General features: G+C 45.2%; 1 protein-coding gene across 2 annotated transcripts in view; it reads left to right on the forward strand.

The window, feature by feature from the left end:
* The window catches only part of LOC144119446 (neprilysin-1-like), a 611912-nt gene that overhangs the window by 568264 nt on the left and 31336 nt on the right, over window positions 1-12312 (forward strand). For both annotated transcript variants that reach the window (XM_077652051.1, XM_077652052.1), the window contains one exon: window positions 5720-5863. In XM_077652051.1, coding sequence (XP_077508177.1) covers window positions 5720-5863 — 144 coding nt within the window. The remainder of the gene's footprint in view (window positions 1-5719; window positions 5864-12312) is intronic.

Raw genomic sequence — 12312 nt, forward strand, 5'->3', positions numbered from 1 at the left:
TGAAGAATAACAAAGTAGCCTAATGTTAGAAGGGGCATTTTTTAGTTTATGTCTTAAGCAGCACAATTTTCGAAACGCAGCAGAGCAGATATTGTTTATATGGAAGTTCCACGATAGATTGATACTTATGGTTACCCGTAGGTATTTGTAGTTGGATACTTGTTGAAGAGGGAAAGAGCCTACTTTATATGTGTAGCTATGTCGTATAGTTTTACGGGTTATAGGCATATAAACACTTTTATCAGCATTTCGAATCAGGCCCCATCGGTCGCACCAGTCGAAAACGTTGTTCAAAGTATTTTCCAGGTCACTCTGATCCTGCTTATTTGTAACTTCTCAGTAGAGAATGCAATCATCAGCGAACAATCGAATCTGCACTGGCTGGTTTGCAACTTGAACAATATCATTGACATACAAGAGGAAAAGCATAGGGCCCAAAACACTTCCCTGAGGAACACCGGATCAAACTGGAAGAGAGCCCGAACGTTGTAAATTTAATATTAATAATTGGTGTTTTGGAGGAAAGGAAATGGCGCAGTATCTGTCTCATATATCGTTGGACACCTGAACCGCGCCGTAAGGGAAGGGATAAAGGAGGGAGTGAAAGAAGAAAGGAAGATATAGGTGCCGTAGTGGAGGGCTCCGGAATAATTTCGACCACCTGGGGATCTTTAACGTGCACTGACATCGCACAGCACACGGGCGCCTTAGCGTTTCTCCTCCATAAAAACGCAGCCGCCGTGGTCGGGTTCGAACCCGGGAACTCCGGATCAGTAGCCGAGCGCCCTAACTACTGAGCCACCGCGGAGGGTCGAACGTTGTCCGCCCACGTTGTCCGCCCACTTCAACAAACTGTTTACGGTCTTTTAAGTATGCAGTAATCCATGTTACTAAAATATCAAGAATGCCAATTTCTTGTATTTTAAAGAATGGTTTATCAGGAGGAACTTTATCAAATGCTTTGCTAAAATCCAAAAATATTTCATCGATTTGGCCTTTATTATCTATGCAGGAAGCAAATGAATTTATTACTGTAATTAGTTGTGTTACCGTCGACAATCCTTTTCTGAACCCGTGCTGGAAGCCAGTTAGCAGGAGATTTTTTCTAAAACTTCGTTCATACAGTGTGCAACTATATGTTCTGAAAGCTTACAGCACGGTGACGTCAGTGATATGGGACGGTAGTTCTGCAAAAGAAGACGGCCTCCTTTTTTAAAAACAGGAACAACTCAGGCTGTCCTCCAGTCATCAGATATTTTGCCTGTTGCCATTGAAGCGCGAAAAATTATCAAAAGGAATTTAGCCAGAGTTTTGGCATAGCGTCACAGAAATGCGTTTGGAATGTTGTCAGGACCACATGCCTTTTTGGTTTTTAGATTCAGTAACATGGAAAACACACCAGGGTAAGAAATAAAATTCAGTTCGGCGGGATAATACACTCGGCTGTTGACGGTACATGTGCTCGGGGCAGAAAATACACTTTGAAAATAACTATTAAAATGCTCAGCAATAGCCTTTGGTTCACATACCGTAGTGTTGTTCACTAAAATTTGAGTGACTGCTTTCTTTTTTCACTGATATAATTCCAAAACTTACTTGGCTCGGTCTTTATAAAGTTTTCAAGGGATGTGTTGAATAAATAATTTTTGAATCACGTAAGGCACGTGCTAGATTCTCAGCAATTCCTTGAGTGCTTCAGGATCTGCTCCTTTCCTCTTGTGCCGTTTTACCCTGCGCCTCATTTGAATTGTATTGCGTGTCACCCATGGGGTTTCCTTTCTTTCATTTTTGTGCCTGCTTGGTACAAAAGTTTTGATACAATACAAACAGACCTTTTTAAATCTGTCCCAGAGTGCGCAGACATCGGCATCATCGAAATCAACAAGGCAGGTTTCCAGATGTTCAATGACAGATGCGTCATTGGCACGCAAATAATCTTTAAGGTAACGTGGCGATGAGTGTTTCTTTTTTTCTTGCCGTACTAGGGGAAATGAAGCACTAGCCAAGTGATGGTCAGACAGGCCTTGTTCCACAGAAACAGTAAAATTTACAATGTCGCGAGGGACGAACAGCAAATCTAACAACGAATTCGTGGAACCGACTTTATGGGTTGGTTCTGGAACTGTTTGCGTCAGGTTGTGGGTAAGCATTATTTTAAACAATACGTTGGCTTGCTTTGTGCAAGCACCATGAGCGGTGAGAGGTGTCGAAAGATGCCACAGGGTGGGTTAAAAAAGAAATAAATAAGGCGCGAGCAGTCGTTTTGAACCTCCTCGAATTCTGTGGAAAATTTTCAATATTACGTTCATGCTATTAACTCAAAAACACCAAGATCAGCTCAATATCCAAACACCAAAAAAGCTCAATATTATTAGCTGAGGACTTTTCTAAACGAGTTAGCGAAATACTTAGCAGTGGAAAAGCTGTGAAGATGGGAAAGAGGGCACCAAGCTTTAAATCTAATCTATGATAAGCTAAGCATTAATCGCGTTCTGTATGGTTGAGATAAAAAAAGAGACCCTACCTTTAGGCTTAGAAAGAAAACAGACTGACTCCAAACTAAGAGAATTCACACCATGAAAATACCAAATGTAAATTGCAGAAGTGTCAAAAACTGGACAACTGAGTTGGAGGCTCTTCTGCTTTTGCATGACCCTGAAATAGCGATTTTGGCAGAAACGTGGCTTAACAATAGTGTTTGACAGTGAGTTCGTTACTACTGGGTATAGTTCTTGCGAAAAGGATCCTGAGGGTAGTGGTGGAGATGTCAACATTCGGTTTAAATCATCCCTGTGAATTTTACCAATGCCTGATGCACCCAATGTAGGCTGCATTTTTTGCACAACGTACTATGGAAATGTTAGATATATTATTGGAGCAATGTACAGGCCACCAACTCTACCGCTGCCGTATTATAGGAACTAAACAATATTTGTGCATCATTGTTAAACTCGATAATCGTATTATACTGTCAGGATATTTTAATTTGCCTGAAGTAGACTGGTCAAAGCTTTCAGTTAAAAAGCACGACCCCCAAAGTGAAGCTATGCTGGGCATAAATTTTGGCTTCGATTGATTGCAGATTGTAGACGAAAATATCATATTTCATAGCAATTCTCAGTCAATGCTCGCCCTCTTTTTTGTTATCGCATCAATTACTGCGAAACCAAACAGCTAGATAGTCGATAGAATATCGGACCACAATGCTGTACTGCTCACTACTGCAGACGCCGCTTTAGACAACAAACCTAAATATTCATCCTATCTAAACTTTTCCCGAGATACATCATCAGTATCTCGGACTATTGGTCACTAGTGACTTCACTTGGACTAAGCACATTGACTACATTATGGCTAATGTTTATCGCAAGTGGTTCTTTCTGAGGAGTGCTTTGAGACTTCCTACTGCTTCTGTCCGACTGCTCGCCCACAAAAACATGATTCTGCCGATTCTAGACTATGCATACGTTATTTGGGAGATTTTCACTAAACTTTACACTAATAAGTTAGAAATGGTGCCAAGAAAACCAGCTCCAATCATTTAAAATATATTTGGACGTACGTAACCTGCAGAACTGTTTACCAAAGGAGACTTTACCCTATTAACGCAGAGAAACCGTGTGTCGCGAATAAAGTTCGTCTTTCAATTTCTTTACGGCCACTATAAGACAGATATCACACGAGAATTTTTTTCATCTGGCTACGCCACTAGGCAAATACATAGCCGCACAGTAACGCCATTTGCGCCGCGTAATAGCCGTTTGAAGTATTCTTTGCTCGAAGAGCAATTCAAGGGAATCTTTTAACCAATTACCACGTTTCGAAATTATATATGTCGAAATTTATTTCCAGTATCGTTTAAAAATCTGTTCTGTATGATTATTTTCTAAAATTTTCAAGCTACGTTATTCTACTTTGTTCTTGTGTTTATTGCCTTTCTTATTACGTTGTGGTTACTTATCTGTATCCCACCCTGCTAAAATCCGCACTGGGGATTGCAGTATAAGCAAAATAAATAAAGATAAAAATGAAATGTTATAAGTGCGGGGCACATCTATGCATACAGTGCGTCCAAGAAATAAAGCCAGAGTGATATTTTAGGACCCAACTCGTAACTGTATCGGTTTTGTCTCACGTATTAGCTCAAACAGCTCAAACACACGCACCCGCACACACACAACAGTATAAGTGTCTAGCCTCTCGTTCAAGAGAGCCTTGCGGGCTTGTCTTGCATATTTAGTACTCAGGAATAACGCCAGAAGTTGCCGATTAGTAAATATAATTCGAATTTTAAAGTGACTGTGAGTGTGGATGAGGGTGAGCGCGAGGGAGGGCCAGCAAATTGTTCGAAGGGAGGGTGAAGGCGATGAAGGGCCGGATAAGTTTTCAAAGTGACGGCGCGGGTGAGGGAGGGCCATGGATTCAAAAATGAGGGTGAGGGAGGAAAAGTAAAAATGAGGGCAATTTTCTACCTCTGGTCGCGAGACCACCTTCGTCGCAGAATATATGCCGGCCAGTGAGAACGATTGATCAACGCGCGCTGAACAACCTAAACGGCCTGTCATTCATCTCAAATTCCATTTGGCTAAATGCGGGCCCGCATCTGGATGAAGCCGGGTGTTTCTTTCTATGCAGTAATCTGATATCAGGCAAGGATTCAAGGAAAAAAAAGTGCGCACGGAGTCCTGTCCTTTAAAGGGCAGGCGAAAAGGTTTTATAATTTGACGAGTTTAAAGGGGTGGATTGTGTGAAGCTTGCACGTAAAGCATGCGAAGTATTTTTGTGCAAGGATTGGAAATGGTGATGTAATGGCACTATAAAGACACATCTGCGTTCGTTGTCCTCTGCAGTGCACAGCGACGGGCAGAAGACGCAGCGATGACGTCACGTAGGTCGGCACTGCATTTCCAGCTATGAAAATGCTTTTTCCAGGAAGTAAACCGACACCACTTAAGGTGACGCCCAGGAAGCATTGTTTGGCGGTGTTGGAAAACGCACGCTAGCGCGTGGGCGATAGCAGCACATGTCTAAAATTTCGGCAACAAAGACGTCATCACGAGGTTCTCCAACGCAGTGAGGAGAAGCCTGATTATCATTGCTGTTTTAATCTTCGATTAGGTCACTATTTGAAATGCTAGCGCAAAACTACTTGGCACGTTTTACCCCGAAGCGTCATGGATTCGATTTCTTAAAGAAGCTCAAATTCTCAAAAAACCATTTCACCTTCATTTACGGAGCATGCAGTCATCCTCAAGAGCAACGATTTCGGATGTCTGACTTCTGGAATGAACAAAAATTGTGCTTAAAATTACCAAGGTCACTTACGACTACTTACGTGCTTTGAATGCGAAAGCATTGCTTTATACCTTTATTTTGTGTTTTTATTTTTTCTATTCTTTTTTTATCACACACAACCTTGTTAGCATGCAGTCGTGAGGCAACGCATATACTAGGTTCGCCTTTTGTTCGCCAAGAAGCAACGCGTTTTTGTGGCCAATGGCTTGGGTGCTCGCCTTGCAACCTGAAAATTCTGGGTATCAATTCTCCGTACTTTCGGAAGGTATTTAATTTTTTTTCTGGTCTGCTGCTGCTAATCAACGCCGACGCCGGGTTTCTTTGCCGATGAGCCACGCATTGATTTTGCCTTAATAGCGATACCTTGTGTCCTCCCACTGTAGCTGTGCCAACGTTTCTTTTTTTCTTATTCCGTCGTCTACAGATGGTTGCATCCGAGATGATGCGCGGCTACGTCGTGAAGGGCATGCAACTCAACGACGATGGTGAAAAGCGACCCTGGAGAACGACGGCACAACGTGTCCACCTGACATCCAGCGCCGTTTGTGTGAGCAACACACGCCTGAACGTAAGCAGCGTTCCTTGATATAAACGGCAGCAGCTCTCCGTCGCAGCTGCAATCCCACTAGCACCCACCAGTGCTTCTCTTGGGGACATGGAGGAATATTGTAGAAGGACCAGGCTGCCACGCCGCGTACTGAAACAAGAGCAAGGCTGACAGACAGGAAGATACGATAGTAGTTAGTTCAGCTCAAATCTGAAATTTATCCTGAAAACATGCGTGCATACGCCCAAAGTACAAGCAGTACTGGTGTACCATAAACTTTTCCGGAAGGGCTCGAGACGAATGCGTGTATAGGGTGTTGTACCTCTGAAAGGACCAAAATATTAACAAAAAGCACGATAAATTTCTAATGAAAACGATCAACTTGACGCTCTTAGAGTAGGAGAGAGAGGGGCCAAACGGCACACGAATTTAGATTTTTTCGCCGTTATCTTTGTTCAGATATATCAAAAACACATATCAAAATTAATCTCTACCGTGCAGGCATTACGTACGTTCAACAAATATAAAAGGCCAGTTTAATTGGAACGCAGAAAGCCTTTTCGAGTTTAAAACTGCAAAATGCCGCATTTTGCTGTATACCTGGGGCGAAATGAGGCAGTGGGCAGGGCACAGTGAGGCACTTCGAATGAACGACCATTTGGCAACTGACCACTTGGAAAAACAAAAAAAATGCCGCGGATGCGCCAGAAAATAGGCGCGCCGCTGGCGTCCCCCAGAGGGTTGGAAAATGAATCTCTCCGCCCTGGTTGCTACTGGCTGCATAGAGCTAATTTGATCGTGAGTCGGCGTGCACTGTTTCTTTTTTTTGCGGTCATTCCAATAAAGTATGTTTTTTTCCATCTAATTTTATCTGCAGGGAAGTCAGTGTGAATATCTTTCTATTTTCGGCGGATAAGCAGCAACCGGCAGAAAGCTATGCACGGATCACAGCGGTGAAGAGTAGGCACCGAGGTGCCACAATATGGCATCCGAGCACTCCTTGTTTCACTAGGCGCATTCATGTGAGGGCAGAGCACACGTTCGGATATTTATTCGGCAGCGCAGTTTGCGACTAACAAGAGAAATCAGCCTCTTCCATCATACCTGTACAGGGTCGTCCGCAGCAAGTGCGAACACTGCTCAGCGTAGCTGCTCTCGGCGCAGCCAGCGCATCCGTCGCGGCCGCGCATTGAAGCGAAGCACAGCAGGCGCACAGGGAGGCGGTGCATCGTGTCGTTTACTACATACATTACACTACACTGCGGCGAAAAAAATTTGTTTATCTGCCGACAACTGCAACCACCGGCCCGATGGGCCCTCGCGGACTGGGAGGGGTGGTAGGTGGTGGTCTCTAGCTCTGACCCGGCCTCGCAGCTGAGGCTGGTGCGGTGGGCGGAGAAGGTCGCCATCAGACGCTGGTTGCCGGCCACCTCCCACAACCAGGAGCCAGCCCACCTCTGAAATTTTCAACTATAAGGGCTTTACCAATAGTAATGTTTTTCACCACCACCGCAGTGAAGAAGGGCACCGTGCTTGCTTTGCTGTGAAGCGCACCTGACTGACTGCATGCTTACAGAGTCCGAGCGCAATGCGGAGCGGCGCACTCCGCTCACTGCAGCACGTCGTTGGTTGCACGTGTAAAGTTACATGCATGTATTGTCTCAGGGCTGGTTTCTACAGTTTAACGTCACAGAGTGGCGCAGGCTGTGCGGGACGCCGCAGTAACGGGCTCCGGATAACTTAGATCACCTCGGTTATTCAACGCGCTTTGCGAGCACACGGCGGCCGTGCGTTTGCCCTCTGAAACGAGGCTGCTGCGGCAGCGATCAGACTCTGGTCTCCCGACTCAGTAGTCGGACGCCATAACCACGGAACCACCGTGGTGGGGCATTCTTATGATCTGGCAACATTCTGCAAGTGACGAGGGTGGCAAAGCAAAGATTAATCTTCTGCGTGTGCTGTCTAAGGCAGGTGGGATCTTTTACAGACGCAGCTGTCGATGCTTTGTGCACATAGATGGCGTCGAGCACGCTTTTCTTTGTCGAAGTCGTCACGTGATCAATCAAGCACGAAGGAGCCAGCGGATCGCGTGACGCGACTTCGATTTCATTACAGAACTTATGAAAATCAAGAACATTTGTTATGAGTTTGAAAAGATATCAGAATGCGTTTGTTTCGTTATGTAATTTTTTCTTATGCATGCGGTTCATTGCATGTATCATTAAGTAAGCTGAAAGACTACGTATTTGGTCCGACTCTCTTGCCACCAATCACAGGACCCTAATCGTAGTGCTGAAACGCCTTATATTGTGTCTAGATTTCTTTCCTCAGTTCCCACTTGCCTCAGTTGTTTTGCTTTCTTCCGCTGGTGCTTTTCCTTCAGCAGTGCTTTGTTCAGAGGTTGCGGAATATTGCTCAAAGCATTGTCGACATGCGTGAACAACTGCAAGGGCAATTCAAACTAGGAACACCGAAATTTTAATTCAGGAAGCACGTGTGCTGTACGCTATGGGTCACGCGGTCCCTGATGCCGACGAGGGCGAGAAAGGGGAGGCGACTCTCCGTCCCTTGGCGAGTTAGACATGCACCATAACGCGATACCTCGCGCCAGAAGCACCGCGATGAGGCAGTGGTGGTGGGAGGGGGGGGGGGGGGTCGCTGGGAACAGAAGCGAAAAAATTGAGTTCCTTTCATACTTAAGTCGGATACAATTCAAGTCTTCCGTGAAGCTGAGCCCATATTCAGAATCGCCACACATAATACGTTCATGACCAAAAATCAGTTTCCTGTTAAAAATTTTTTTGGCAGTTAAACCAGAAGGTAATCGAGAACGAAAAATGAGCTCAAGAACGCGGTACCGTCACTATGTGCCTGAGGTAGAGAGAATGCATGGGTTTAAACTTTTCCGTCTTCAATAGTAGATTGCGTTAATTCACTTTATTTTCAAAACAGCGTACCCCTTAAGCTTAATTCCAATCAATTACCGGGTCCAAGAAATACCAATTACCCTACATCATATCACGAATCTCTTAATTTGTGCCCCTATTGTCTCACACATGTTCCTTAGCGTACAGTCTTACGCTACCACTTTTGTGAACGACCGCCCGACATAAAGCCCCGCTTTAACCAAACCATACGAGCGTGCCTGCGTGGCCTAAGGGTGGCATGCCTGACTCAGGATTTAAGGCTCACGGATTTGATTCTCCCCTCATCTTATGTAAAGACCTGCTGCCAACACGACCATGCCATGTTGTCTCGTGACGTCACACAGCCCGCTCACCACTCAGTACCGGACATGTACCCTCCAACATGTACGCTCCCCCCGCCAGAGGCATGCGCGTGATTTTTCGCTCACCACACTCATGACGCATTTTCTGCAATACGCAGCTCTTAGCACTATCGCTTTTAAAACACCCACATGGTGAAGCGAACAACCATCTATCAGAACTGAGAATGGATGGCAAGGATGCGACGCTACAAGGCACATTTAGCCACCGCGGTGGCTCAGTGGTTATGGTGTGCGACTGCTGACCCTAAATACGCGGGTGCGATCCGGTCGCCACGGTCGTATTTCGATGGAGGTGAAATGTCAGTGCTGTTGAAAAGCCCCGGTGAGAAGAAGCGGTGGTCCTGTTCGGTCGCTGTTCTGCCGCACTCCGTCAAGTTCCTGTCGGCATTCTGTGTCTGACCGCATTTTCGTGAGCCCACTGGTCCTCGTGTAGGCCAGCAAGAGTTCCAGCTGAATTCCGGTACGTCGAGTGCAAGGTACGGAGTGCGCTGTTTTTGATTATGCGCGTCCGCAGCCACCGCGGTGGTTGGGGACAAACCCCAACCCAATAGGCCCCCAGCCCCATGTTTCGAGAGCTATCGTGGACATAATGAATGCCGTTCCTGGGTGCAGTCAAGTGCCGACTGGCCATCATGTGGTGAATAACATCCTCTAGCCGCCATTACTGACGATTGACGGAGTGGGAGCTATGACAACGCATCCTCCAGCAGAGGATGAAGCAGAGGAAGTGGAGAACAAAAAACCTTGTCTCCAGGAAATTTCCAATTCTAGTGAGAGCACATTGCTGGATGTGGAGAGCGAGCCGGAGGACATAGAGTGTGATGAAGCCCCGTTTACGCTTGACTCCTACAAGAAAGAGTGACCGAAAGGGATTCCTGTACGATTCCGTCCGACTCAAGAGGGCCGTAGATTTTGGCAAGTGAACCCAAACAGTGTTTCGTCAGAAATTGTTTCTCCTGCAATGGAGAACGTTAAGTCCTTCAGGGTAAATAGAGATGGCAGCTTCTCTCTAGGCGTGGCTTTTTGGGCTTGTTGGTACATAGTTCCAATACACTGTAGCGCAGCAAAAGACGAGGACACAAGAAACGAGAGACGAACACCACGAGCGCTAACTTCCAACAAATTTTATTCTCCTGAAGCATCACATTTATACACCAGAAAACAGTAATCACACGTGCGAACAGTATCGATTTCTTAGAAAAACGAGCTCTTTATCTGAGAGGAGAATGGAAGGTGCGCTTACACACGAGCATCCTGACCTATTTATCTTTTCGGCTTCAATGATTTCGCGCGTTAACCTTTCTCTACTTTTTCCTATTACAAGACTTTTATCAAAGAAAGGCTTACAGGGTTTTGACTTGCATGCGAGAATGTGGTCAACCAGCGATCCGCCTTGCCCGTTTCTGACGTTGCGAGCGTGTTCCATTAGGCGCTCGTTCAGACATCTCCCCGTCTGGCCGATATAGTGTTTCCCGCATGACAAGGGAATTTGATATACAACACCTTCATCGCACGTGACGTAGGGCTTCTGGTGCCTAGTTGCGCATCCGCGCGCTTTGTTGGTGTTGGTTTATCCCAGTTTGCACAGCGTTGCAGGTTTTTTAGGCGCCGAGAACACGACGGTCGCATTCGCTCGTTGACCAATTCTTTTTAAATTGTGGGAAATATTGTGTAGATAAGGTAATACAACAAGATTTTTCCGTTCACGAGGAACTGGGTTTGGATTACATTGATTTTCTGGTTTCATTCTCTTAACAAGTTTTTCTGCAACAGAAACTTGAACATGGGAGGGGTATCCGGCATTAGTAAGACTCTTGAACTGCTCTTGAAAACTATCGGTCATCATGTGCGGACAAGATTTCTGGAGAGCATTTCGAAAACATAAATTGACAATACCTCTTTTTATCAGTTTTGAATGAGCGCAGTGATATGGCAGCATCGGCTTGTTGCTTCGCGGCTGGTAGGCCCAGCGATGAGCGTGAAAGGTGAAGTTAATATCTAAAAATCTAATTGAGTTATTGATGGGCAATTCGCATGTTAAAACAAGCGGTTTAAAATGTTCTGTCATGGTAGTTAAAATGCTATGAGCCTTTGACTCAAGTGAGCCTTGGTCACACTTAACAAGAATAAAAAAGTCATCAACAAATCTAAAGACCTTGATTACGTCCAAGCTGTCAAGGTGGCTGGAAACAGCCTTGTCAAGTTTTGTTAAAAACAGATTACTCAGAATTGGCGCTATGCACGACCCGATGCATATCCCTTCTTTCTGAAGGTAGGGTTTTCCTTCCCAGTTAATGAACGTTGACTGCAAGTAAATAGCTTAAATTTCTAAAAAAACTGCTCGCCGACACATCCGCCGCATTCTGGAAAGCAACACACCTGAACTCATCTATGCACTCTTCTACACAGCACAGCACTTTGTCGTTCGGCAGCGAGTAATATAGATCCTTAACATCCACTGAAAATGCAACCATGCTGTTATCAGAGCGCGACCGAACAAAGTCTAAAATTTCGTCAGATTTCTTAACCATAAAGGGGTCGTCAAGCGGTAAAAGGTTAAGTTTGCTTTGTAAGTACATTGAAACCGTTTTTTGCCATGTGCGAGTTTCAGAGATGATCAACCTGAATGGTTTTTCTGGTTGATGGGTTTTTGCACTGAAAAACACGTCTAAAAAATCTTTTCGTGCATCGCCTATTTCTTTAGCCAGCTTGGTAAGGTTTAACTTGTTGCATAGCTTCTTCGCTTTAGCTTTTACTTTTGACATCATTACTTTGTTGCGGCAGTTAAATACAGAAGACACGGCTTCGTCAGCCTTGGACTTGTAAAGTTCACAGGATAGAATCGCAAAGCCACCTTCTTTGTCAGCAGGCAGCACGACCAGGTCCTGTTCCTTGATGAAGGACTCGACGCGCTTGAGGGGTAGCTTGGAAGATCCTGGCTTTGAGCACTGCAAAACGTCGACTCCTTCTGAAATGCAGCGGTCGTGCTCCAGTTGCGTTGCACGCTGCGATACTTGGCGTACCATCACAAGTAGTTGTGCAACTGACGGCTGGAAAACCATGGAAAACTAGACTGGTATACGAAGTTCTTAAAGAATTTTCCAACGCTGCCAAAGCCAGAATATTATAGTTTTACAGTGGATACCCGGACATTGCTTTATTCCTGGAAACACCAAGGCGG

Source organism: Amblyomma americanum, chromosome 2 (assembly GCF_052857255.1).
Source record: "Amblyomma americanum isolate KBUSLIRL-KWMA chromosome 2, ASM5285725v1, whole genome shotgun sequence".
Lineage (NCBI taxonomy): Eukaryota > Metazoa > Arthropoda > Arachnida > Ixodida > Ixodidae > Amblyomma > Amblyomma americanum.